Source organism: Mauremys mutica, chromosome 7 (assembly GCF_020497125.1).
Source record: "Mauremys mutica isolate MM-2020 ecotype Southern chromosome 7, ASM2049712v1, whole genome shotgun sequence".
Taxonomy (NCBI): domain Eukaryota; kingdom Metazoa; phylum Chordata; order Testudines; family Geoemydidae; genus Mauremys; species Mauremys mutica.
This window is the reverse complement of record NC_059078.1, coordinates 120,866,439-120,890,112: the sequence shown is the minus strand read 5'-3', so window position 1 is coordinate 120,890,112 and position 23,674 is coordinate 120,866,439. Positions and strand designations below refer to the sequence as shown.

Genomic DNA, 23,674 nt, shown 5'->3' with positions numbered 1-23,674 from the left:
TACAAACTGCAGGTGTAGACATTTACATTGCTAGAGTGCTTGAAACCAGGGTAAGTTCCACAGATGCAAGTTGTTGCTTTCCTTGTCTACACTTGGGATTTGCACAAGTGGCTGCAGCCTGATAGCTGACATTGGAGATAATTCCCAGTATAGACAAGGTCTCATACACAATTTGTTCTGAGCAGAGTTTAGTGTTGTTGTTCTATTATCTACAATTGTCATGTAAATGAGAGAAGGCCCAGTAAAAGTCATTCAGGAATGTAAATCACAGTACAGAAAAAGTAAATAGACCTGTTATAGGTGAGATTAGGCTGGATTTAGTAGGGTTTCCAATTGCGAGACTTGTGATATCCTATATCATCTTGTTCATTTTACAACCCACCATGTGGGAGAATCCTGCAGAGTTTCAATGAGTGCTCTCCTGGTTGTGCTTTATTATTAATATGCACCATAAGTGTACACAGCCTGTACAATAGATGAGCTATTCCAAACACGCAATGGGCCAAATTCTTCCTTGCTGTAATTCCATTGGTTTGAACAGAGTGACACCAGGAATGAATCTAACTAACTTAGTGCTTTACCCTGCGGTTCAGGAGCCCTTAGAAGCTGATGCACACTGTTACCAGCACCATAGGAAAAACACTACTGTGCAGTAACACAGCAGGGATATTGTTGACTCTGTGCCTAATTGTCATTTATACTAAGGCACTTAAGTGGGTGTAATATCATTTAAGGCTCCTGCACACTAATGTAGTATAAAGGGGCCCTAATGTAAATAAGAATCTGGCTCATATGTTTGGTTTGTGTATATAATTCATAGCGCTGTGCCTACCTTCTATAAATTATTCTTCTCTGTGGCCAAAGGCCCATTAACCCACTAGGAACTTAGGTATGTTGGTCATTTTAGCAAAACATTCCGTGCTTACTCTAGAAGTGGCACCACGCAGCAGGTGCCATAGCAAAACTGTTAGCAGACAAGACTCAGGCATTCTTAGCACCATGTTCTCTAGCCCTGCTCGTGGTTAGAGGAGCATGTTAAAACCACTAGTGGCCAATTACATTGCTTGCACTGGGGAAGCTGCACTGGTGCTAGAGCAGGGGTGAGCAAACTACGGCCCAGGGGCTGCATCTGACCCTCCAGACGTTTTAATCCGGCCCTTGAGCTCCTGCCGGGGATCAGGGGGCTTGCCCTGCTCTGCGCAGCTCCTGGAAGCAGCGGCATGTCCTCCCTCTGGCTCCTACGCATAGAGGCAGCCAGGGGGCTCTGCCTGCTGCCCCCACCCCAAGTGCCGCCCCCGCAGCTCCCATTGGCTGGGAACCACGGCCAATGGGTGTTGCAGGGGTGGCACCTGCAGATGGGGCAGTGTGCAGAGCCGCCTGGTGGCATCTCTGTGTAGGAGCCGGAGGTGGGACATACCGCTGCTTCTGGGAGCTGCTTGAGGTAAGCATCCCCCAGAGCCTGCACTTCTGACCCCCTCCCCCAGCCCTGATCCCCCTCCCGCCCTCTGAACCCCTCAGTCCCAGCCTGGAGCACCCTCCTGCACCCTCAAACCCTCATCCCCAGCCCCACCCCAGAGCCCACACCCCCAGCCGGAGATCTCACCCCCCCTTTCACCCCAACCCCCAATTTTGTGAGAATTCATGGCTTGCCGTACAATTTCCATACTCAGATGTGGCCCTCAGGCCAAAAAGTTTGCCCACCCCTGTGCTAGAGCAATGGCGGATTTCAGTAAGTGTTTGTTAGCTTCGTGGCTTTTTGATATCAAGCGCCTGCCGCTGTGAAGAATTAGTGCTCTGGGACAATGGAACTGATATTTTGGCTAGCCTATGTTGATAGTTTCTGAATTCCTCTTTGTCTGTTTTCTCATGTTTCCACAAATAAGTATATATTGTGTACAGCACACAGTAGATTCCGAAGTTTTAATTAGTATTCCTTGTTCGTCAGTTTTCTGTCTCGCCCTCATTTCACCCCTGCTGTGTCTACTTCTGTCTGAAGTGCTTTGTCCACAGCTCGAGTTTGTGTTAACTCCGTCTTGCTGTCTCTAAAGTTTAAACTTTTGCTTTAGCACAGACTTGGTTGATACCTCTAGAGTTGGCTCCACTGGCTGCCATGACTCTTAATGGTTTTATCCTTTTCCTCGTTATTGAAGGCAGTGAAGAGAAGTGAGTGTACTTGCTTTACCTTTGGCTCCTAGTTGAGCTTTAAGATCTGATTCTTTGCTGGCCTGAGCTTCCAGTCCATTTTTTCATATCAAGCTGCTGAGTTAATTGTCTTGTTTTTTGGAGTTGCCACTGTTCGTTATCTACCAGGCCCTCCTGACAAACTTGTGCCTAAATTCAAAGACTAGCTTCTTTTTTTTTAAAATCTTTCTGGGAAACGTGACTCCTCCTTCTCACTGCCTTTGAGCCAACAATGTGTTTTTGTTGTTGACTATTTTGGACTCTCTCTTGATTGGAAATTGGGGGTTTTCAGGGCTGTGCGCTTGGCTGGCCTTTGCCCAGATCTTGAGACACTCTCCTGTTGATCTTGTAGGGAACAGTCATGCATTTTCCATCCCTCTGGATATTTTCCCAACTCTTATTTCTGTGGTTTCTCCTCTACATCCATTCTTTGGTTCTAGTTTGATTTTCATAGATATTTTGTTTCAGTCTATGTTGTTTTACCAATCTAGGTTGAATTAATCTGGATGATTTTAAACATGATCTTAATCTGTTGTTTTGTATCATGCTTTCTTCTTACGAAGCTGGCATGGACCGAGCTTTAGAATGTTGCTCTTTCTGCCACATTGATTAAAGTTGCTCTATAAGATTCTCCCCACCCCACCCTTTTTTTTTTTAAGTAACGCTAGGCCAGATTCCTCTGTTATGCCATTGTAAATCTGCAGTAACTGAAAGCAGAATATACCTGTTTCTTTGCCTTCATTTTCTATAGGTCTCCTAAGTGCTGAGATACTACACTCCTGTAGATAGTGCTCAGGCCTAGGAGTCAGAAGACTTGGGTTCTATTCCTGACTTTGTCATTGGCCTCTGGTGTGACTTTAAGCACATCTGTGCTTTTGTTTCCCCACCTGTAAAGTGAGGATGATGATAGGTATCCTTCTTTGTGATGTGCTCTGAGATCTAGAGTTGTAGATAACATAATGGCTAACTAGTTCCAATGAGACAGGCAGCTCACAGTTCTGAGCAGAAATGGAAAAAATCTTGTCTGATTGGAACAAAGTTGTTTTTAACCAAGTGGCATTTTGAATCAAATAGCCCCATTTCCAGCTCTCTCTCAGGGGAAATCGCCCTTGTTTGGGGGAACTTCCCAAGGTAAGAAGCAGTTCTCGCAGTTTGAGCATGGTGAAATATGTTTTTCTCAACAGAGTTTTTCATTGCAGTGGACGTTTCTGAGTCTATTTCTGGACGTGACTGGGAGTCTTGAGTTCCATTCCTGACTCTGCCACTAACTTGTTGTGAGACCTTAGGCAAGTCATTTAACATCTGCAGATCCTGCCATCTAGAAAATGAGGACAATTGGTAAAATTTTCAGAAGTACTAGTCCCATTTTCAGAAGTGACTTACACACTTAGGAGCCAGAGGGCTCATCTACACAAACATTTAGTTCCAGCAAAGTGGGGTATAAATCTACCCCGCACTAGCCTATTGCTCTCTAAGGGTCTGTGTGTACCCAGCTGCCATGTACTAAAGTTCCCTGGTGTATTTTGATCTACCCTGCTTTGAACCTATTGGCTCAGGCCTTAAGTTGGTTTCCAGTGTGCTTGAATATTCAACAGCCAAAAGAAAAACTTGGTTGCTGTTTCATGACTATTAGGCTTGAATGGTCCAAATTATTTGGATTATTTGGCTAAGGCTGGTAATTACTTTATTTCTGCAAATCTTGAGGTCTCTGATCTGTTTTCATTTTGCTTTGTTTATCCAGGAGTCTTTGACACAAGACACTAGAATTGTTGATCATAAAAATCCTTAGACATTATTTAGCTTCTGTGGTTTGGCTTTCAAGATTTACCGTTCAAATGATTGAGGTCCATCCTTTCTGCTCATTTGTTTCAGTATGTGAGCAGAATCCTCTTTAGTTGTGATTTAGGAGGGTTCCACTGAGTTCTGTTCTTGGATACTTATTGCTTTTGTACTCACACCCTGTCAGGGATTTTAATAAAGCCATGACGATGCTGCTGCCCTTGTCATAGATAAACAGAGCCTCTTAGCTTCTGGAACTGGCAGTCTGATACCTTTCAGCAACACTAAATTCACTTAAAAATGAAACCAACCATAGCTAAAGACTTACTTTTGCTAGCTACTTCTAGACTTGTTTTGGTTTGCTTGTTTTTAATCTTTCTGTTTATCATATAGTGAAGTTTGGTTGTGAGATTAGTGTAGTGTACACTTACACAAGCTGATCTCATCCTTCTGTAGGAGGCTCCCAGTAGAGATCTGGAAAGGGAGTGTGTGACAGTGTTAGGAATGTGCAGGAGAGATGTTTATCTCTAGTATTGACCATTGGACTGGAGGATGACAGAGATGTCTTGACCTCTTCTGAATATATTGTAGGTGAGGCTAGTAGCACTGCCTATTTTAAGGTTGCCTGATACTTCCTATTTTAAGACCTTGTTTTCAGTTATGTGTAACTTTGCCAAACTTTAACTATTTGAAATAAAATTGTCTGTACTGGTTGTTTGTGTCAAGCTGAATTTTTCTTGAAAGTTTCAGCCAAACGGTTCAGCGGTTTCCAAGAATAAGGCTAAAGAAAACTGTTGTTTTGCCCCTCCCCCCATTTTTTTTTTAAATTTTCTTAGGACCATTTTTTGAGAAGCATTAATGCCCCCATGCTTTGCAGCATGGACTTGAAATTAGTCAGGGTATGGCCTTAATGTTGGAGGTATCTTTTCCTGCTCCTGTGAAAATCTGTTCAAATTTGGCAAATTTATAAGACTTAAAGTTTCAGTTCACACATGCTCAGTTGAGACTTGCAAGAGCTTTGCTGCCCAAACTTTGAAGATTCTGTTTTCACTGAATGTGTTCTAGCCCCTTATTGCTCTTGCGACTCGAGTTCACATGCACCACCCCCCACAGAGCACCGAAGCATGCATCATCCCAGGGCTATGCGATAAATCCAGATTTTCCTATAATTGCTGTTATGACTTTAGGCAAGATGGTCAGGGATGCAAACCCCACGCTCGGGGTGACCCTAAGCCAGCCAGAAGCTGAGAGGGGGAGATCATTCTAACTGCCCTGTTCTGTATACTCCCCACTGTCAGAGACAGGATAGTGAGCTAGATGGGCCGTTGGACTGACCCAGCAGTTAAGATCTTATGTTCTGGTTCTGTATGGCCAAATCCTGCCCTTTCCCCGTAGCCCAGGTGGAATGGAGTGGCTCTTTTACAGATATTGAGGGCAAGATTCTAGGATCAGCACCCTTTATCTGGAGCCCTGCATCCCAGTGTGTAAGCTTGTAATGGATTGGTTACATTGCCATACATACCATCTCTCCTGTTAGTGCTGAGTATAAGATGATGCAGCATCACCGCAGCTTTGGCCTGTGACCCCTTGGGATACCCTGGCTTCTGTGCTAAAAACGGGGCTTGAAATATCCTTTAATTCTATAAAGCTGGGATCCAATGTTACTACAGGCCTTTAAAATAAAGTCAGTGGAGTTCCTAGCTGTGATTTGTGGTATGCTTTGTCCCAGTAGGACACTGTTTAAAGTGTCTGTCTGAAGACTTTGCTATCCTGTTCCCTATTGAGGGTCTCTTCCCCATTGTCTGTCTTTCCCCTGATTAGTAGCTGAGACCATCTGCATGGCCATTGCTTCTTTTGCAAGTACGAGTAAACGGTAACAGATGCCAGTGACGCTATGTCCCCTGCTCTGCTTCTCTGTTGGAGACTGAGAATGTGAACTCTGGAAGGGGACTCATTTGGTCCTGGGAAAAAGGCTTTGATCACTGCCTTGGAAGGATTCTGATGTCAGTCTAAGAGTAACAAAGGAACCAGCCAGAACTTGGGGCCACATTAATGTGGTGCAACTCCAGTGACGTGAACCCTAGCCTATTCTGCCTTCTCAGTTTAGTCCCTTGTAGAAAAACATTTTCTTCAGATACCAAGGCCAGCACATCTGTGGGGATTGGAAAATAATGCTGGATGAAAATGCTGAATAAGAAAAGAACCTATGGCTGTTTCGCTACCCACCAGAAGGTGTTCGGGTTCACTAATAAATGAAGTTGAGCTGAGACTGTAGTATGTGGCATTTGTGACTTTGGACTGTGATTTTTTTCCAAAGAACTTTTAGATCCACAAATCTCATAGAAATTCAGTGGGAATTGGGCACCTGACTCCCTGAAGCTTCTTTGAAACTCCTAGTCATGAGCTTCTCCAGCTTAACCAAAGATTTGGTTGTTTCATGCACAGGCTGTACTATTAGTATGATTTGCATTACTGTAGCACCTAAAGGCCCCAGCCAAGATCAGGGCCCCATTGTGCTAGGCGATGTACAGATCCATGGTAAGAGATAGTCATAAGAACGGCCATACTGGGTCAGACCAAAGGTCCATCTAGCCCAGTATCCTGTCTACCGATAGTGGCCAATATCAGGTGTCCCAGAGGGATTGAACAGAACAAGTAATCATCAAGTGATCCGGTCCCAGTCGCTCGTTCTCACGATTGTTAGTTTATGGCACAAAATATTAGATCAGTTTTCAAAGTCATGGTTGCCTGGTTGCACTCTCTCTGTATGTCCAAGGGAGATACTTAGATTGCAAGCTCCTAAGGGCAAGGGTGGGGTCTTGTTTTATCTGTGCACAGAGCCTAGCACAACAGGGCTCTAAATCCCTCTGATTATGGCCTCTAGGCACTACTGCTATACAAACAGTAAATGGTAAGACAGAGGTTAAAAAGTCCTATCTAAAACATGGAATTTGTGAGGACATGCAGTGTGTCTTCATGGATCGTCTAGCCAGCAAGCTCTCTTACATCCCCCACATACTGCACCAAGCATTTTATCATCTGATATAAGAGGGCTAGCATACTATATTAATGAACTGCTTCTAATCTAAGACAAACTCACTGCATCTTAGCTGTTGGAAGGAAAGGGGGATGGAAGATGAGGGTAACATTTATAGGACGTGCACAGGGCCTGATCCCGAACCTGCTGAAGTTAATAGGAACCCTTCTTTTGACTGTAATGGGCTTTGGATCAGGCCCATGTTTTCATAGACTAGTTATGAGTTTGATCCACTGCCTTTGGAAGCCAATGGAAAGACTCTCATTGACTTCACTGGGCATTAGTTCAGGATCTATGTACACAACTAGGTGACTCTGGATCAATTAATTTAAAAAAATAGAGACAATAAAATAACCATTGAACGTTCCAACTTTCCATCTGCCTAGCCACTGTCAGTTGGCACCTTTCCAGCAGAAGTAAGTTTGAGTTGAGATCTGAAGGAGAAGGGGTCAGCATTTGATGTACTAGTTCTGAGAAGATGATCCATGCTCACAGGGTAGCATGGCAGGGTGTGTTGGAGGAGTAGATACACAGGTGATCAAAGGTTACAGTAGTTGGCAGAGCCAAGGGGTGGCGCAGTAGAATACCAGCAGGGATAAGCATTTGGGGGGTAAGTTGTGAAAGGCTGTAAAACTAAGAACAAGAATCTTATATTTGATGTTCTAGAGAAGGGGCATAGGTGGAGGGACATAAAGGGGTGAAAGGTGATGTGGCCAGAATGACAGGTCACTGGCAAGACAGATAGGGCATACAGGCAGTTCCAGTATCTATCAATATTATATTATGGGATTTCCTAAACTCAGTCAAGGTAACTATATTATGGGCTAAAAAAATATCTTTCATTATAAGCCTCCTCATGGTAAAGGGAGGGATGAGTAGATTTTTGTCGGGGTTGCTGAGCAAGGACCATCTTTTGTGTTTGTACAGCACCTAGCACATCTGGTCCTGGACCATTGTGTTCTTAAGTGCTACAGTAATACAAATAATAATGCTAATTTTGCAAAGCTGAGCTATATACTTTATTTCTTCTAACAGCCCAAAATTGCTCCCTGAGGATGAAATTCCCTCTACTGTGAAGGCACAGTAGAAAGCTAGTTGTATGACCTAAACCTCATGGCAGAGCTGTGTATGGGGCTTAGGGTAGAGTGGTGGCACAGTGAACCTTTAACCCCCATAAGCTGTGGAGGTAGTCTCCTTGCCACAGCAGAGTAGTCTAGGTTGAAGGTCCATGCTTATACAGGTTCAGAGCCCTAAATTTCCCCATAGGAGAGTCAGCTATTCCATGGGATAATCTCTGTCACAGCCACATAGCCTGCCTGTGGATTGGGTCTGTGAGCAAATTCTATCTTCTCTACCCTAACCTTGCTTTGTTCACTGCATAAAACCTAATTCCTCAGTTTGTGTATTAGAAGTGACTTTTTGCACAGAAGGACTAGAATTTTGTATTAGTGTATTTTGTTTAAACTATTATACTCAGAGGATTGCAGCCATTACTGTAATTTCTGCTCCTGTGAGAGGCTGGGATGTGATGCTGTTCAAATGGAGATGCAACATGTATAAAGAAATCCCCGTGATTTGTAATTAATTCCCAGGAAAGCAATAAAGCTGCTATACTATCAAGCATTTCTTGCTGTACATCGGTGGGTGTTGAAAACTTCTCCCTTTCACCAACAGAAGTTGGTCCAATAAAAGATATTACCTCACCCACCTTGTCTGTTGGTGTTAACCTTAGGCATTCATGAGACTGCTGATTTGAAGAGAGTTAATAGGCATTTACTTTTCCAGGTTAATTTCCTGTGCCATGAGAAAACATATTTTATTTAAATAAAACAACTGGGCTAAGCCGATGTATTTACTGTGTCTTACTCTTAGAGAGAGAATTTGGTGTAGCTTAATATTTCAATAACACATTATTAGAAAAGGTCTGGGATGACAAAGTTGTTTATAGGAGTGTAGTAGCTTATTGTGTATTAAACTATAGTGGATTATTATAGTCCTTGTTTTGCATGTTTTCTATATGGACATAATGCTTTATTATTTTTTGCATCCAGCTGCATGCAACTATATGATGAAGGCTTTGGGACGCTCTTATTTCAGTCTCCATTTCTGGTTTCATATTAAAAACAAACATTGTGGGGAACTGGCTAACTGCTCCTTTATTTCTGTCATATAGTTTCCTGAACTTTAATCTTTTAAAGATAACTCCTGATCTCTTCATGAGTTGTTTCCAAAATATCTTACATTGGGTCCTGTTGTATTAATTTGATGGAATATATAGGCTAAAGGTGTTAACATAACCCAGTCAGTGTCCAACATTAAACTTTATTAAACTAGGTCTGGGGTTTGGTATACAGAGACCTCAGCCGACTTAGTACTAAGGTGCAAACACCATTTAAAAATCCTTTTAACCTTTAATTAAAGACACAGAAGAAGGAAAAACAGTTAAAGCATTTGAAATGTTAAGTATTAAATAAGACTTTCATTTGAACAACATTGTGTTTTCCTTTAGCTGTAGACAATTTTAGTTAGGAAAAAAAACCCTGTTGTTTGACTGTCTTGTAGATGGTATCAAAGATGGTAATAACTGTCCTTTTTGGGGAAAAAATGAGTTATAACTCCAGTGTCTTGTATTTAACTGTGATACTCTTTGTACTTTTCCCATATCCTGGGACCATCACGGCTACAACAACACTGCATACATGAAGAGGTTAGCATACTGGGGAGCCATCCTAGTAGTCATGGCTGTTCCCATGGTTTGGACAATGTGTTTTTGTTTAATGTAAAATTGTTATGGATGAGTTTGGCGATGTGCTTGCGGTGGATATCTGTCCACTGGGTTGTCCACTGTCTTGTAATATTTGAGGCAGGCAGCTATGCTATCATTGTGAGTGATGTTGGTGTACAGGAAGGTGACATCCATAGTGACAAAGATGGTGGTCTGAGGGAGATTGTTAGTGTTGTGGAATTTGTTGATGAAGTCACTTGTATCTTGGAGGAAGTTAGCCCTTTGTGTGTTGAGTGGTTTGAGGATGGTTTCTATGAGACCCTATATTTTATGATGGGTCTGCCTGGGTTCCCTTGTTTGTATATCTTGGGAAATATGTAGAAGGTCCTGGGGTGGGTTCGTAGAGGATGAGTTTGTTGCATTTCTCTTGGAGTTGTTTGGGGAAGGATTTGATATCCTTAAATTCCTGGGTAAATTGTGGGGTGGGGTCTTCTTTGAGTTCTTTATAGTAGGTGGTGTCAGAGAGTTGTCAGTTGGCCTCATTAACATAGTCATAATGGATGAGGACTACTGTGGTGCTCCCCCTTTTGTCATCTGGTGGTTAGGTTACAGGGACAGTATAGCTGTCCCCTTAGCGGTGGAGCGATTGTCACAGATGTGATGTTTAAGGGTTTCACAGTCAGTTGGTGTAATGTTCAATAGCATGGTTTCGTCCGCAATTAGAGTGTATTAAAGATAGTAATAACTGTCATCCCAGGTGGTGGTTGGGATTCAGCTGGAGCCAGTAGGAGTGGCGATGTCATCTGGGTCACACTCTCTCTAGCCCATTTGGGCCATGAGATCTCTCAGAATCAGGAAGATGAAGTCCTGGGGTTCCAGGATATGGTGGGGGATGGCAACCATGAAGGTAAAGCTCGCTCCAGTAGCTTCTGTCCTTTCCGTCTTTGTTTTGTTCTTTCATTCTTTCCCCACAAAATTTTTCTTTTAAGTACCCAAAAAGGGAGTCATGGGTGGAATAACCTATTATTTTGTTCGCTAGTTAGGCCTAATACCTGGCATACCAATTTTGGCTTATTAACTTCCAGCTCCATGCCTCCTATTTTTAAGAAACATACAACACAGTCCTTGAATCATATCAATGTGGCCTTTTTGTTTAGACTACCGTAATTCAGTTATTCTGTCTCTTTTGTACCTTTTGCCATTAACATTTGTTGTTATAGGTTATTTTGACATTTTATGAACTTACACATACTTTTTAGAGTTGAGCTCATAATTAGAGTAAATTTGTAAGCCCAATTATCACAACAGTCCTTCCATTTATGTGACACTTTATTAAATTTAAAGGCACACTGCCAATTTTTTTTTCAATAAATGATTAATGTATAAAACAAATCACCTTTCTGATTGAGCCCACTTTGAATAGGATGTCCTGGATTTTTAAATTTTAATGGGCTTTTTCTCCTCACCTGCTGATGCTTAGAAAGGTCTTTTTGAGCAGGGGATATAGCACAGGTTGAGAAAAACAATAGCAACCATGCTCGGGCCCTCCCCTTTCTCTCTCTGATCCTGCCTCTTCAGTTTCAGCTTTGCTCAGCTACTGGTAAACACCCTCCGGCATAGCCTGGGTGACAGCATGTATGTGAGTGACAGCATGTATGTGAGCTCCCTCAGATCGGTGCATGAGAGTGATGCCCTAGTGCGGGAGGCACAAAGTACAACAGACCATCAACAACAGTGAAACTGACTGTATACAAAGTACTGCCAAATATAGAAGTAAAACAAAAATTCAAGAGAAATATGGCTAATCTCATTGGTGTAACTTTAGGACTACTTGCAACAATTTACAAAATGTTCAGATTTTCAAGTGGATGGTACCTCATGTACCCATGTTGTTGGATCAGAAAGTTGATGATGTTCTATAATTCTGAATATTTAATCGTCAAAGTAAAAAGCCTGATTTATGTCCAGATTCTGGTTGATATTAATCAGAAGAGAAATGAAGATTTATTTTTTTTTAAGTAAAAGTAGCAGTCAGTTTAGACTGAATATTTTGTGGCTGATTTTTGTAGGTTATTTTTTTTTAAAGTTGTTAGAAAATTTAATATTGACAGACATGGTCATGAATTTTATTTTTCCCATTTCAATGGCAGTGGTGTCTGTCTTAAATCCAAATAAATCTTTGTAATATTTGCAACCCAAAGACAGAAAAATCATGCCAGATGCAGAAAGTGAAACTGACTATAAAGAGAAGAGAAACTGCCTTTTCTATTTTTATTGTCCAGTCCAAGTAAATATAAAAATGCAAGTGAGTCTAAATGATAACGAGGATATCAGACTTTTGAAAAATGTTTGTAGTTAACTTAAATGTAGCTGGTGCTAATAGCACAGGTAACAACTTGGCAGGATCCATTTATGTTTGCTGAGCTTCTTTTGTTCGAATTCGTCTGTGCTGGGAAAGTTTTTGCAGGCGATATGGTTAAAAGTCACAGCATAAATTTCCTGACTTGATGAAAAGACTGTGACCTCTCAGAATTGTGTTGTTCATTGGAAAGAAGATAGGTAATAAAGAGTTTCCTGTGTGAGAGGAATCGCAGGAACCTGCTGTTTTAATTTTGTTCACAGCGGTGAGCCAAACTTTGTTCTTTCTGTGCTGGCCTTGATAATTGGCGCAGTATAATATAGGAATTCAATTCATTGCATATCTTTGGCTTTATAACTGTTAATGGAATAGCCAGGAAGAATGCAAAGTCTCCTGCAGAAACATACAGTAAATAAAACTTGTAACACGTTCCAAAGAATTTGGGGTCAGATTTTAAAGGGGCCTTGACCCAGTCTCTGGGAGATTGTTTTTTGCAAATAGTTAATGAGCACTGTCATTTGATGTGTAAATGATAGAATTTACAGTCCAGTTGCATAAGCAGATGAGATTTGCTGGTTTAAATTATCACTTGCATAAAAAAAAGAGTGCAAGCCACTTCACTCTCACTCACCCAACAAGTAATCGGGCTTCATGCAGGTGAAGTACAGGGGACTCAAATGGTGTGAGAGCCCCTTTACCTAGGGCCAGGGCACAGGGCTGCAGTGCAGTTGCTCTAGTCTGTGAAGTAATTGGCAGACTTATGCCCTCTGTGTCAGTTACAGAAGCTGCTAGGGTCACTGTATCCACGTAATTATGAATCTGTCAGCTCCTTGTCTGTCCTAAATAGTGCTGCTCTCTAAGCCAGCCTACACTGGGCTGGCACAGAGACCCCCTCCAAGGCAGAAGTTTAAGTAGCACGGGCAGCTGCCACTTAGACTTGCACTAACCGTACACATGCAGGTGACTTGCATATCTACAGTCACACATGACCAAGTGGAGGCCACATTTTGAAACTTGATCCTTAGTGTTTAGGTTTATCAGCTGTCAGAAGATGTATGTAAAAATAAAATGTACACTCAAGATCCAGCATTAGTTGCTCATTTAACCAGGAGAATAAAAAGTTGCTTCTTTTCTTTCACTTTGAGGGTGACCCCTTTTTAGGGCTTTGCATGATGGGGAAATTAAAACAGTTACTGTGGGAGCTTGTCTAGCTTTAGGAGTCTGTGCAATATACTGTGCCTTTAAAGATACGTCTGCACTTTGAGCTGGCGGCACAGGCACCGGCTTCTAATTTTCCCCCAGAGGTACTCAACCTCCGCTCCGCCCCATACCCCGCCCTCACTCCACCCCTGCCCCTAAGCACCCACCCCTGCTCTGCCTCTTCCCACCCCTACTCCACCCCTGGCCCTGCCCCACTCCACCCTTTCCCCCAAGGCCTCACCCCCACTCCACTCCACTTTGCCTTTTCCCCGCCTCTTTTCGCCCCCTCCCCCAAGCGTGCCCTGTCCCTGCTCCTCTCCCTCCTTCCCAGTGCCTCCTGCACGCCGCCAAACAGTTGTTTTGCAGCATGCAGAAGGTGCTGGGAGGGATGGGGAGGAGGTGGTCGGGGGCTGCCGGTGGGGAGGCGGCAGGGGAGCTGGCTGCTGGTGGGTGCTAAGCACCTGCTAATTTTCTCTGTGGGTGCTCCAGCCCTGGAGCATTGAACAAGCCAGCCTGCTAAAAGTAGAGTGTAGCTGCACCAATGCAAGTGGGCATGTGCTCGTCAGGTTAGTGCAGGTGTATCTCCTCAAACTGGAATTTACCCCTCCAGATTGAAATGCAGATACACCCTGAGAGACCAGTGTCCAATACCAAATCAGACACATTCCACTGACATGCCTTAAAGATTTTGTCCATCTATTTATAGGCTCTAATCTTCAGGGCTTGTTTCTGTAAAATTGTTTTATTTCTCAAATGTCTACAGGTTTAGTTATGGTCTTTATTGAACTCCTAACACCCATTCAGCACTTTTTTTCCCTCCTTTTTTGGGAAGCACCTAATTACTAGAGGGTTTCCTGTGGAGCTGTGAACCTTCATTCAGTTCCCTAACTGGAGAATTGTCTGCAGGATTCTCCAGATGGGGGATAGAGGATAATCTTCTCAGAGCTCCGGAAGAAATGTGATGCCAAATTACAGAAAATAGATCCTTTTTATTAAGCTCTTGGCTCATTTATTCCTATTTTAAGATGACCTTATATTAAAGGGACATGTTAGATTAAAATTTGTATATTTTAAAATAAAATTACGTGGGCCGTTAATAACAGATCATAAACACTTATGAAAAGACACTAATATGTAAGGCTGTGAAAAAAACACCCCCGTGAGCAACATAAATTTCGCCGGCATAAGTGGTAGTTTGCACAGTGCTATGTCAGCAGGAGAGCTTCTCCCACTGACCTAGTTATTGCCGCTCATTAGAGATGGTTTAATTATATCGACGGGAGATCTCTATGGCTACACGAGAGATCTTGCAGCAGCACAGCTGTGCCTCTGTAAGGTCTCAAGTGTACACATCACCTAACTTTGTCTATTCACATTGTCATCACACAGACAGTGAACATAGATTAGTCGATTTCCATTTTGTTTCTACTCGCTTTAATTTTCCAATTGTGAGTTATTGTTTGAATAGCAGTGGTGTGCTTGATGGTATACAGGTATAAAGACAAGAACACACATTTTCAGATGTTTTTAGTGATGTAATTGTGAGGCTAAGTACCTTTTTAGGGTACAGATGCTCTACTGTGAGTCTTGTGAGGGTGCTGGTATCCCCAGTTGTGAGAGGTGCTGGAGGTGAGCTGGGGAACCATATTTGAATCCCACAGGCACTGCCTCAACCCCGTAGTGCTTGCAAGCATGGTAGAGGAAGCATTCCTCTACCCCTGTCCCTGTATATACATCCCACCTCCACATACCCAAATGCTGGGCAAATTTTCGGCTCTGGCAGCAAGTGGGAAAGATATTGCTAGTGACCCTTTGGATGATTTGTCCAATGTTGCTTTACAGAGCAACTTGCATCTGAAGATCTCAAAATATTTTAGGACCATGAATGAAGTCTTATAATAGCCCTGTATGGTAGGTTGTATCAATATTTCCATTTGACAGATGGGCAAACTGAGGTACAGAGAGGTTAAGTGACTCAACTGTGATCACACATGGAGTCAGTGGCAAAGCCAGGAATTGAGCCCAGGGCTCCTGACTCCCAGTCCTCTGCTCTCACCATTGTCTCGATTCTGGGTTTTGGACATTTTTAAATATCTCATGTAAATTTACAGTAATGCATCTGAGAACAGCAGGTAAATATAGACCTAGCATGGGAAGTGTGTCTCACAGCAAGAGAGAGTGGAGAGTTATGGCTGAATATTTTAATATATACAAATGGTTGACTATATGCTGAGTTGTACTGTTGGAAATGTTTATGGCTTGTAGCAGTTGGATTACTGTGCTGTGAGGCTGAAGGGAGCTAATCCAAATTTTTGTTTGTCTTCCAGGTCTACACACAACGAACTAGAGAAGAACCGGTAAGTAGCTAATGAGCTGAATTCTAAGAAATACAAAGCCCAGTCAATGTAACATGCTTTAACATTACACATGCAGGTGTGATTTCATCAGCTCAGACAGCTGGGGATTTCCACCCTGCACCAGGTAGGTTTAAAGTCCAGGCAAAGACTCTCAAAGATTTGAAAAAGAAACCTCCCCCCCCCCCCAAAAAAAAAACAAAAAACAAAAAAAAAAGGCAAGAAGTGACCCAGTTTTGCAACTAATCTGTATGCAGAGTAAATACTGTTCCTCTTCTCCTGACACTGAAATCTGATTGGGTCATTGTCCCTACATGAGGTTGCTAAGGTATCTGGTTTCTTGGGCACTGGTTAATACATGTTACCATGAACTGAAGGGCAGTGCTTTGCTTCTCCCCCCACCACTTTCTTGGCAGGACTGTAATACTCTCTACAGCATAAAGAAAATGCCATTGTTTAGTGGATCTGAAGTCTGGCTAACAATGCTCCTGTGGAGTGTTGCTCTCGTAACCTGTTTTAGGACAGAGCCTGTTTATCCTTGAGTCGGAGTTTTAGCAAGCCCTGCAGTTTTGTTACTTGGCATGCTCTGCTATATGACTCAACCCTTTTGTAACAGGAGTTAAAGTAAGATAAATACCATTGAGACGATGGGAGTTAGTTCACACGCAGATCAGATTATAGCATTGCAGTCAGGATGCTATAGTTAAGGTTGTGTCGGGGTTTCCATTATAAATTAATCTTGTTTTTTTGTCAGTTGGAGCAGAAAGTGTCTTCTAGGCTAGCTGCTCCTGTCCTGTGGAAAAACCCACATGGTAGGTTACTTTGAGTGTACAGACGAGTTCTCGTTGCTGCATCTTCCCTTCGGTTCATGGGGGAGGGCATGGGGGTGAGGTATGGTTAATCTAGGAAACTCCAGCCCAAGTTTGTGTCACAACCAGACCTATAGAGATGACATCCCCCCACCTTCTTGGGTCCCTTGTAGGGCCACCTCACAGTACATGCTGCCCTTGTTTCCTTCCCCTCTCTTTATCTACAGAATTAATTTTCTTTGTTCTGTAAATCACGCGCTGGTTTCCTGTGGTTTCACTCAAGCCTTCCTTATTGCCCACTATTCCACCTTTGTAGGGCATGATCTTTATCACCCCCGTTCTGCTATGTCCATAGTTACACTCCGTATTCCCCATCTCCCCTAGGATGAAAGCTACCACCATAATAAAATCAGTCTTTTCTGAAAACCTACTAATAGTGTTTCAACCGTTTCCCTAGTCAGTGCAGATCAGTGCTGCTCATGTTAGAAACTTCAAGCCCCCTGGTTTTCTTCTTTTAGAGAGAGAACCATTGAAGAATGGCCTTGTGGACTAGTGCACATAAGCAAACTCTGAGCAGGCCCTCCTATATGTAGCTGCCACCATGCTTTGTATGTCTCTTGTCTGCGGTGCTTTGTACATCTGGCTGTGGTATTTTCAGTTCCTGTGAGAACCTTCTGAACTCATGAGATAGCCTATTCCCCTAGAAGTTGACACTGAGCTAGCAATGGGCCACTTTTTAATACTGTCGTAATCTATGGTGGAAGATGCAGTGATGGGCAAGTTAAAGGACACATGGATCGAGAACACCTATTTTAAATATTAGTGGCATGTAAATTGTCATGAGGAATGAAAACTGGTGCATGTTTATTTAGGGGCTCCTAGTTTCTCATTCAGGTAGTGTTTTTATTCAGTGACATACATATAACTAGGTATCCTTTAGATAGCTACAGATATAGAAAAACTAATTAGCAGCTGTCATTGCGTCCCAGTATATATTACTGAGAATAGGACAATGAGTTTCATGCTGGAAATATATATTTCTGGGCTCCAAAGCAATGGTTTCTGAGAGAAGAGGCTCACTTCCAGTGTAGATTTTCATCACATTCTATTTGCTGTGTCTAAGTTTGTCATGTCACTACCTCCAGACTTAGCTATGGCAAAGGTAAATGCCCTGGTACTATCATCTTTGTTGCTGACAGTTGCTATTTTTTTCTGTCATTACAGATTATTCCTTTTGAATCTCAGTGTTCTCTCCCATTATTGATACACACTATAATTTTCAAAATTGTCCACTATTAGGTCCCTTACTCAGGTTCTCTGTCTAGCATGTGGTTAAATTTTACTTTAACCCATTCAGCAATTAAACAGAGTTGCTTTCAAGTGCGGACAGGAGTACTGGCTGAAAAAAGAAAACATTTACTAATCCTTGCATTTAAATACACTGTTTTTTCTCTAGCTCAATTTTTGCAGGGCTGAGGAAATTAGACTATGTCTGGATTATAGTCTTGTTCCTCTTTGATGTCTGAAAGCGTTTGAATGTTAAAAGCATAATGAAAATATTTGAGCTAGGAATGTACATTACTTTATTCTGGAAGGATGAATGGTCCAAAAATACCACAGAGATTTGATAAGGAGGCTGTGGATTTGGTACCCAAATAAATAACTCTGATGCTCAAGTGACCTTTACCTTCCTAATGTTCTTTGATTTGGTTTCTTACGTAAAGTGATTGCACTGAAGTTTGTCAGGGTGGTGGTGGGTTTTTTTTTTTTACAAAATATTAAAGTTAATTTGTAGTTACCTGTCTTTAATACTCATGTTGGAAATATTTGTGTTTGTGTGTTTTTATTTAATGAGTGAGTATTTCTGTTTCTCTTTGAGATGAGTCATATCTTGCATATAAAGTGGAAACCAGTTACTGTTCCTTATCTCCAGCAAGGTTCAGCCAATAGAAGAGTACATCTTACCCTCAGATTATTCAGTGGTAAGGTTTAAAAGGTGTAGAGAGCATGCAATGATGGTAATCTTATGGTATAGTTCAGGGGTAGGCAACCTATGGTACGCGAAGGCGGCACGCGAGCTGATTTTCATTTGCACTCACGCTGCCCAGGTCCTGGCCACCGGTCTGGAAGGGCTCTGCATTTTAATTTAATTTTAAATGAAGCTTCTTAAACATTTTAAGAAACCTTATTTACTTTACATACAACAATAGTTTAGTTATATATTATAGACTTATAGAAAGCAACCTTCTAAAAACGTTAAAATGTATTACTGGCATGGGAAACCTTAAATCAGAGTGAATAAATGAAGACTTGGCACACCACTTCTGAAAGGTTGCCAACCCCTGGTATAGTTGTTTTGGGCTTCTGTAATATATCTGGGTCTTAGGTGGCTAGGATACTTAAAGACCCTGTCTTTAACTATATGTAGGGCTGTCAAGCAATTAAAAAAATTATTTGTGCGATTAAACAATAATAGAATATCGTTTATTTAAATATATTTTTGGATGTTTTCTATATTTTCAAATATTTCAATTACAACACAGAATACAAAGTGTACAGTGCTCATGTTATGTTTATTTTTATTACAAATATATGCATTGTAAAAAAACAAAAGAAATAGTATATCTCAATTCACCTAATACATGTATTGTAGTGCAGTGTCTTTATAATGAAAGTAGAACTTACAGATGTACAATTATGTACAAAAAATAACTGCATTGTTTTATTTTTTAATGTAAAACTTTAGAACCTACAAGTCCATTCAGTCCTACTTCAGCCAATGCTTTCCACTTCGTTTACAGTGTCGCCTGAAAGTGAGACCAAGTGTTCTCATGTCACTGCCGTAGCTGGCATCGCAAGATATTTATATGCCAGATGTGCTAAATATTCATATGTCCCTTCATGCTTCAACCACCATTCCAGAAGACATGCGTCCATGCTGATGACGGGTTCTGCTCGATAACGATCCAAAGCAGAGCGGACTGATGCATGTTCATTTTCATCATCTGAGTCAGATGCCACCAGCAGAAGGTGGATTTTTTTTTTGGTTGTTCGGGTTCTGTAGTTTCTGCATCGGAGTGTTGCTCTTTTAAGACTTCTGAAAGCATGCTCCATACCTCATCCCTCTCAGATTTTGGAAGGCACTTCAGATTCTTAAACCTTGGGTCGAGTGCTGTAGCTTAATTGGAGTTCAAGAAATTAATAATACATAATCAAATCCTAAATTCCAAATGTATGAGGCCTTGAGTCAGGAAATACTATAGAACGTGCACAATACCAAGCATTTTGATTTCAGTGGGACACACACATATGTTTAAGTGCTTTTTTGATTGGAGATGTTTTCCTGAATTAGAGCCAGAGTAAAGAGCTCAGGAATTGGCCCCCAGGCTGTCAAATAGTGAAGAGTATTTAAAATAACTATTCCACTTCCAAAAGGCTGTGCAATGGAAGTGTGAAGAGATTCCCAGTGAAAGCATGTTGATGTCAAAAGAAGCATCCCCTTTAAAGAAATAAGAACGCATAGGTTGTTGTTTTAGAAGCACATTTTAGTTCCTTTATTTTTTTCCCCTAAAATTCTGGCCCCTGAGGAAAGATTGGTCATTTGCAGAATAGAAAACTGTTGAAAAGCTGACTGTTGAGCTTTGAAGTTTATTAGGATCCAGTTGTTAAAGTACGCTCTCTGTTTCTCAGACTTAAATATAAAAAATAAACTAGATTTGCTTAGTAGTAAGTCTAATGTTATAAAGACAGCAGGTGTAACTGACATTCTACTTTTTAAACATTTCTAGTCTCTCGAGTTATTGGAAGGATGTGGTTGCTGTGGTATAAACGAACGATTCATGGCTGTGAGATAACTTCCTTGCTTTTTTGTAAAGTGGCAATTTTGGTAAACCAACATGGTGTTATCATTATCTGTTGGAACATCTATGTCCTCATCTGTATAGAGCAGTGGTTCTCAAGCTTTTTTTTTTTTTCACGGACCACTTGAAAGTAGCTGAGGGTCTCAGCGGACCACTTAATGATCTTTCCAAATGTTGTTTGTACCGTTAGCTAACTATTGTAAAGCGTGTTGGATAAAAGCGCTATATAAAGAAAACCTTAATAATAATTTGTGTTCTACAAATTAATTTTTTAATCGCGATTAATTTTTTTGAGTTAATTGTATGAGTTGACTGCGATTTAATCAACAGCCCTAGGTACAACAAATACCCAGAGAGTAAAACTGAGAAAGTGAATGGGGAAGGAATTGTTAACCATACTTTGAGTTAAATAGCTGGTAGCAAAAATAAACATCTGACAAACGGGGAAGAAAATACATTTTGGTGATACATTCAGTAACCCCACCCCTTTAAATTGAGGCCTTCTGAAAGGTTCTGCACCAGTTCTCTGATCCTCCAAGGAAACGTCCATTAAAAATGGGGAAGGTGAGATTTGATGTCACTGATGCTTTAAACGTTAAAAGTAAGCAAAAACATGAGCGCTCTCTCTCTGGGGAACCTTTCAGGAGTTTATTATGCATCATCAAGGACAAGGAGCAAATAAAGCTATTGACTAGGAGATTCCTGATTTTTGGCTCCTCTTTCCTGAGCTCTTGCACAGCTGCTTCCATCTCCTTACTGAATAATGCACAGAACTTGGGAGTTAGAGATGTAACCTAGAGCACCTTCCTATAGTTACAGTTCTCCCAAATCCTAGATGGAATCTTTGTGATTAGTTTTCCAAAACAGTAACTGTAGAGACCTGGCTTAGATTGCTTCAGGTCACCATCCAGAGATACCGAGCCCAGACTATCAAGTCAAGGCAAATATGTAGAAAGAAAAGTTACCACCACTTCCTTAGCACTCCTATGAGGAATTGGTGTAGAAAATATATTCATTCCTCTTTTGTGTCCCAAAAGTGAGCCCACACATTTGGAGGAAACCTGCAGTTCTAAAGCAGGAACCTCCTATGGATTGACTTCTTGCATTCAAAGCGCTCTAGATATAATTTCTGCTGCAGTCAATAGAAGTATAAAATGGTGGCTTCCTGTTTGTTCATTGTCTTAAGGGGCCCAGGAGAGGCCTGGGAGCTGTGTAGAGAAAAGTGGAAGACATAATCTGTACCTAGATGGTATCTAACCTGGAATGCACCACAGCCAGCTCTGGATCAAGAATCTTGAATCTCTGCCGAAACTTGAATCTTCAAGTTTCCATTTCAGCATGTTGCTAAGACTTTATTTTAGGATGACTTCTGTCTTTGTTACATTTATGGATGGGCCTAAAAATGAAGACCAAGGCCAAATTCGTCGATGGTGAACCCTCACAGAACTTGGTAGCATTACACTAGGGAAGTATTTATCCCTAGATACACAGATGAGCAATCTGCTTTCCAAGTGTAGTTTTGCAAGCACGCAAATAATACAGGAAGGCAGGCTTTTCTTCTGGCTCTCCCAAATCTGTCTCCAGTGGCTTCCCAGGCTTTTTCCTCTATATAGCTTGAAGTGCTGTTTGTTGAAGTGTTGAGAGTCAGAGATTCTGATGCAATGACTTGCCATGTTCAAGTGGATAACATTACTCATGGGTCCATAAGCAGCATTAGCTAAAAACCACACGGGGAACTCCTGCCTCAGAGAAGATGAAGTAATGAACATAATTTCTGAAATGGGCTACCAGTTAACTACAACTTTAAGGGCTTTGTACACTCTGACAGGATTTAGAATTGCCTCCCACTGTTTATAATAAGAGCAGCACAGAACAAAAATGCCAGGGGGAATTGTAATATCTCTAATGCAGCTACCCCACATGTATGTGATAACAAGGGGATTTAATTTAGAATAGAAAATGTAGGCAAGAAAGTTTTCTCTCCTTTTGTTTTATTCTATCAGAAGTGCTTATATGGCTTCCATCACCATAGTGTCTGAGCACCTCACAATCTTTCAATTGATCTTCACCACACCCCTGTGAGCTAGGCAGTGCTATTATCCCCATTGTACAGATGGAGAACGGGAGCACAGAGACACTTAGGCTATGTCTATACTTAAAATGCTACAGCTGCAGTGCTGCAACTGTGGGTTCTTTGTCGCTGTAGTAAATCTACCTCCCCAAGAGATTGTAGCTAGGTCAGTGGAACAATTCTTCTTTTGACCTAGCGCTGTCTACATGGGGACTTAGGTCAGCTTAATTATCTCTCTTGAGTGTAGATTTCTCACATCTGTGAGTGATGTAGCTGGGTTGATCTAATTTTCCAGTGTAGACCAGCCCCTAAGTGACTAAACCGAGGTTGCACAGGAAGTCTGTGGTGGAGCAGAGGTTGAGCTCTCATGTCCCAGGCTAGCACGCTTACCATAACTGAACCTTTTCCTTTTCTCTTTGTTACATACCTCTCACCACCACCACTCCTCCTCCCTCTTTAAAACATTCTCCTTTCCTCATTATTTTCCTTCTCGTTCTCTTCCTGTACGAGGAGAGACTAAAAAGATTAGGGTTAGCTTAGAAAAGAGATGGCTAAGAGAGTAGAAGGGGATATGAGGGAGATCTGTACATCATAAATGGTTTGGAAAAAGTGAATACAGAAGTGTTGTTAACTCATTCCCACAATACAAACACCAGGGTCACCCAGTGAAATTAATAGGCAGCAGGTTTAAGACAAACAAGAGGAAGTAGTTTTTTCACGCACTCAGTTAACCTGTGGACCTCATTGCCGTGGGATGTTGTGATGGTCCAGAGGATAACTGGATTCTGTTAGTCTTTAAGGTGCCACAGGACTCATTGTTGCTGGATTCAGAAAAGAACTAGAAAAGTTCATGGAGAATCAGTCCATCGATGGCTATTATCCAGGATGGTCAGGGATGCAGCCCATTTCTTGGGGTGACCCTAAACCCCAGCTGTGAGGGGAAGACAGGGTGGATCACACCAGCTACCCTGTTCTGCACACTCTGCCTAAATCTCTGTTACTGCCCACTGTCAGAGACAGGATAGTGGGCTAGATGGACCACTAATCTGACCCAGTATGACAGTTCTTATGTTCCTCCTTCGTCTCTGTCTGTCCCCTGAGTCCCCTTTCCTCCTTCACTACCAGGGGCCACAGGGCTACAATTGACCCAAAGACGCCCCCATCTTCGTGCTTCCTGAGCAGTCCTCCATCCTATGTGCCCATTTTAGCTGTTCTTGGCCACAAGTGGACACCGCTTCTTTTCCTGGCTGAGAACGAGTATGAAGCCTCTGGGTCTAGATGCTAGAGCTGAGCTGGCCC

General features: G+C 41.9%; 1 protein-coding gene across 5 annotated transcripts in view; it reads left to right on the top strand.

The window, feature by feature from the left end:
* Window positions 1–23,674, top strand: part of MXI1 (MAX interactor 1, dimerization protein) — an 81,582-nt gene that overhangs the window by 29,213 nt on the left and 28,695 nt on the right. For all 5 annotated transcript variants that reach the window (XM_045025390.1, XM_045025391.1, XM_045025389.1 and 2 more), the window contains one exon: window positions 15,609–15,638. In XM_045025390.1, the coding sequence (XP_044881325.1) occupies window positions 15,609–15,638 (30 nt within the window). The remainder of the gene's footprint in view (window positions 1–15,608; window positions 15,639–23,674) is intronic.